Source organism: Poecilia reticulata, linkage group LG21 (assembly GCF_000633615.1).
Source record: "Poecilia reticulata strain Guanapo linkage group LG21, Guppy_female_1.0+MT, whole genome shotgun sequence".
Classification (NCBI taxonomy): domain Eukaryota; kingdom Metazoa; phylum Chordata; class Actinopteri; order Cyprinodontiformes; family Poeciliidae; genus Poecilia; species Poecilia reticulata.
The window spans coordinates 21,724,127-21,728,949 of NC_024351.1; the positions used below are offsets into that span (position 1 = coordinate 21,724,127).

General features: G+C 38.0%; 1 protein-coding gene across 1 annotated transcript; it reads right to left on the minus strand.

Annotated features, from left to right (window-relative positions):
* Positions 1–432: 432 nt before the first annotated feature.
* Positions 433–3,954, minus strand: LOC103457746 (adhesion G-protein coupled receptor F1-like). The gene is made up of 6 exons (XM_008398120.2): positions 3,795–3,954; positions 2,311–3,705; positions 2,192–2,233; positions 1,850–1,909; positions 1,625–1,685; positions 433–1,548 (listed from the first exon to the last, which is right to left on the minus strand). The coding sequence occupies exons 1-6, from the start codon at positions 3,798–3,800 to the stop codon at positions 1,475–1,477; spliced, it is 1,638 nt and encodes a 545-aa protein (XP_008396342.2). The 5' UTR covers positions 3,801–3,954; the 3' UTR covers positions 433–1,474.
* Positions 3,955–4,823: the final 869 nt, after the last annotated feature.

A 4,823-nucleotide genomic window follows, 5' to 3' on the forward strand; every position in this document is an offset into this window, starting at 1 on the left:
TAAATGCACTGTATGAAAAGACTATTTTTCATGTCACCGTGATGTTTGATATGACATGAAAGATATGACTAATCTTTTCTGTTCATGTCAGAATTACTACAATAATTTCTATTGCTACATAAATAGAAGACATAAAAGAGAGAAGGGACATTTTTTGAATTTTTTTATTACTTTCTTCAAAGTCACAACCTCACATATATACTGAACAAAAATATACAGTGATATATACAGTGAACACCCCATGTCCAATATTGTTGCCATGTGGAGTTAAGAACTGTAAATGAGCATTTGCTAACATTTTATTACACAAAAGTAATATTTCTCTTGATTTGTGAATAATTTTTAATCCAACTTCAGACAAAATTAACAACAACTGGACAATCCTTGAACTGGGGACAATAAAAGGCCCCAAAATGTCAAATTTGGTCACAAGTCGTTTGCCTCAATGTCACTAGTTATGTAGGAGTGTGCCATCAGCATGTTGGATGCAGGGATGTCCAGTAGAGCAGTAGCAGCACGGCTCAAACTCTTAAAGGCCAATTCCCATAGGTCTTTAAGAGTTTGTTTCCAACAGACTGGCACTACTCGACCTCATCCTCGTCGGCCATGTGTGACCACTCCAACACAAGATCGCCACATCTGCAGAATCGGCTAAGACCAGCGGCACACACAGCCGATGAGACTATTGGTCAGCACAACAGACACATCACACCTCAGACTGTCCATAACCACCAGAAGCCAACTGGGTCAAAATCAAATTCCTCAACCTGTCCCCTATCATGTTCAAAGGACTGTCAATCCACTACAAATGGTCAGACCATGATGTTATTAATGTCAATATGAAGATTGATAATTAATGAAAATATACTTTGAATTTCTCTATATATTACATAACCCAAATATTCATAAAACTCTTGTATTCGACATGGGGTGTTTATACTTTTGTTAAGTGTATTTCCATAGCATTAGGCAGCTTTTCTTTTAACTCCTAAGATTTGAGTCAAGTGTTTTGGGTTTCCTTCCTCAATCTTCTGGTAAGAGTTTGCTAGAACTTTGGCCCATTACTCCTGATAGAATATTTGTAGATATCGTTGCTTGCAAGACTCTATTCATCTCTGCACAGAAATATTTTAAAGTACTGATATTCCCGTGATGTCACAGAATAGTAAATATGTTTCCCAATGAACTCTTTTATAATCATCTTTTTTTTATGTTGTTTTCCCTTAGAATGCCYTTTGAATTGCACATACAAACCATTACACTGTGATTTTACACTTATAATTAAAATTAACAGCAACGTTATGCATTTAAAGACGTACAAGTTAATTAAAATGCTACTGCACAGTTTCCTTCACAAATTATTGCCACTGAACCTTATGTTCTAGATATCATACATGTATATGTGACTGAATAAAAATAACTGAAAGATAAAATACACTTCAGCTTTACAAGTGAACAGATTATTTGTACAGAATCAGGTGTTGGCAAATGAATCCAATCCACTACTGCTGGTGTTTGAGTTTCCAACCCGTGAAACGTTGTAACCATCTGGAACATAAACAATAAATTGTAAGGAAAGTGGTTTTAAAGTAGCAAAAAAGATAGAGAAAGTGAAATGACTTACTCCTTCCTCTGCGACGTCGACCAAAAACGCTACTCAGAGCTGAAGTTCCACCACTGGTGCTCTAAAATAACAAACGTGTCAAAAAAAAAGCAATTACAGAAAAAAGTTAATATTTGAATTTAATTTGATGATGCAACACTTCAGTAAAACACATTATCTGTTGATTTAATGCCAGATCAAGTTGATTGCAACATTTTTGCAGTGCTTTGGCAAATTACAACTTACTCTTGTTCGATTGGACGTCGTGCTTAGAGCTGGTATTTTTCTTAAAATCAGGGATCGGATCTACAGACAGACAAACATGTTAGTGATAAATCCAGTACAAACAGTTTTACAAAATATGCATTTTTAACACTTAAATCAAAAATTGTAATTGTATAGTATTTGTTTACTGCCTTTTTAAAATAGCTAACTATTATACAGACTACTGTCAGATTCTTGGCAAGCTATCCAAAAGGTTAAGGCATATTTTGATAGACTAACGTAAAACAAAAGAACAATTATTATTATTATTATTATTATAACTATTATAATTTTGTATTAGCTAGTCTTTTAAAGAAAACATACCTTGGAATCAAACAAAGTCCCAAACACCAAAATAAAGAAACCCTGTAGAGAGTGAAACATTTGTTAAATTAAAATGCCAGTTCTAAATTTGTATCCAACTCAAACACAAATGCAAGTACCTGCAATGAGTTGAAGAAAGCAAAGGCAATATGGATCCCTCCATTTGTTGGGTCCACCATGGTTCCAATTCCCAAACACCACGTCAGTCCGAATAACGGAGACAGTATAGCCACACATCTTAGAATGACTACCAAGGCGTGTTTCTCATCTGCCTGGTTTGTGCTTCGTCTTCTGAGCATCTTGTACAAAACCACCAGAATGACCAAAATATTGAACACAACTATGGCCAAAGCAGGGATCACTAAGGCCAGGAGGGCCTTGGACTTTGTCCAGTTTAGCCAACAAGCTTGATCTTCCCTTACATATCCACCCCCAGGTGCAGTGGCAGCTACTGTAGTAACAGCAATGATCAGAGGGCAAACATATCCCACAGTCAAGCCAATGGCGAACATGGTCCATTTGGACATTTGGGAGAAGACCATGACTGACCGGTACAACAGCAGCAGGCTTGAGTCGAGCATCCAAAAGAACATGGCGAGATAGAAAAAGTGCATGAAGAAGGTTGCTGCACTGCATGGTCCAACTGGAACTTTGTAGTCCTCGCCTGGGTTTTCTTTGGGGTTCTTTGAAATAGCGGCCCCAATGATGAAACAGATGTCAGCAATCAGCAAGGACAGGGCTGTGTTAACAATGGCAACATGGCGCATAAAGGCAGTGCTGTTTTTGGTAAGGGGTCGCCATACAATTCCTTCAATGATGAGACAAATAACTAAGCTGACCATTGATATTCCAACTCCGAWATATGTCATTATATCCAGTAATAWTCTTAGTTTTTCAGGGATGCCAGTTGACATCAGAATTGAGAACGATGTGAGATGGTTGCAGGTGCAGGTCACAGTATCGTTTATATCAGAAACAAACTCACAGCCCTGGTCATCCCAGGCACCAAGATTATCTAAGAGASTAAAATTCCAGAAGACRCACTGAGGATTCAGTTCCAGGGTGGTATTGAGCTTGTTGTAGCTTAAGCTGACATTGTGAACTGCTTCATTTATTTTGACAAGCAGAACAGCAGCATTGATRACATTCTCGGGGTAAGTTTCATTGCTGGTTTCATTAAAAAGGCTGAAGTTAAATGCAGAGGTCCGTGGTGGCATAACGTTTTCCAAGGAGGAGAAAAGAATGGTGGTGATAAATGTATTGTCGAAACCTGTTTCTGGAATTTCTATAGTAACTGTRGAGTTCAGTACATCACTGATCGGGTCTGTAAATTTGGTTCTCTTGAGCTGAATCCGTTGAGTAGTTATTGTAAATGAACCATTCAGTCTTTCTGAAATTGTCTCCATTGAAAACAGCAATAGTGAGCTGGAATTTTGGGTTTCACCTGTATTCAGAAAGCTCCAAGATTCCTTKGCATTGTCACTAATGAGGACATCAACAGTTTTCAATACATCCTGTAGATGAAGAAATATGTTATAAAAATCCACAACATTCTCAAACCTTGGCTACAAAGTTTATATAGAATGTAACATRTTCACTGTACCTGCATGACGCCTTCTTCTACGTTCTTTGAAACTTGTGCAATGGTAGTTAATATATTGACAATGGCAGAGATTGTTGCAGGTGATTGAGTGACTTGTTGTTGTTTCTCGTTGACAGCTTTAGTTAAATTCCCTGTAAATTCTGGAACTTCTTCATTTTTCARATCCTGARTAAATGYGAGGACAATATAAACAAAAACTGCATAAATATGTAAAAATATTWAGAATCAGACRAGYTCCTTTTCAGCAGGAGCAAACCAGATTTGTAGTAACTGACCAGTCACCTAAAGTAAGATAAGTTATTATCTTAAGCCTTTAAATGTTAACCAAATGGATAATTGAGCCAGTCACAAKGGGGGAAAATKAACTGTTCAGTGCCTGGAAGAGAGGTCACTGTTAGGTCCATCTGACCAAGCTGACAAGGATGGGGAAAAGAGGCTTGACTTTCTCCCACTTCAGATTTGAAAAGGCAAAGAGGTACCATGTGAATGCTGAGATATTTACAAACCACCAGCTGAGAACATTGGTTCTATCCTAGAAAATCAAAAAGCCACATTTTTAGGCTTTGAGTTGCAAAAAGAAAGATTTTCACTGTTGTCTGTACTCAAGTGCCACAGCCCATGTGAGCAAAGATGGAATCATCTGAAATACATATTGCAAAAATGGGACAAGCATTATCCTTTAAGTAATGCTTCATAGGTATCATTCTATGACGATACTTCAACACACAGGTATCGTCATATGAAGTATTATAGTCTAATTTCATGTTTTGTATACACACACATGTGCACACATGCGCCCACCCACGCACACACACGCACATACAACACACATACGCCCACACACAAGTCAATGGAAAGTCTCTGTCTTTGCAGAGACTTTCCATTGACTTCCATTCATTCCTACAGCCGAACCCCAACCACAACTCAATTCACACCTTAGACATAAACTTTACACCTAACCCAGAGATTCCCAAACTGTGGGGCGCGCCCCCCTCTGGGGGCGCGGGAAGCTGTCTGGATGAAAAAAAA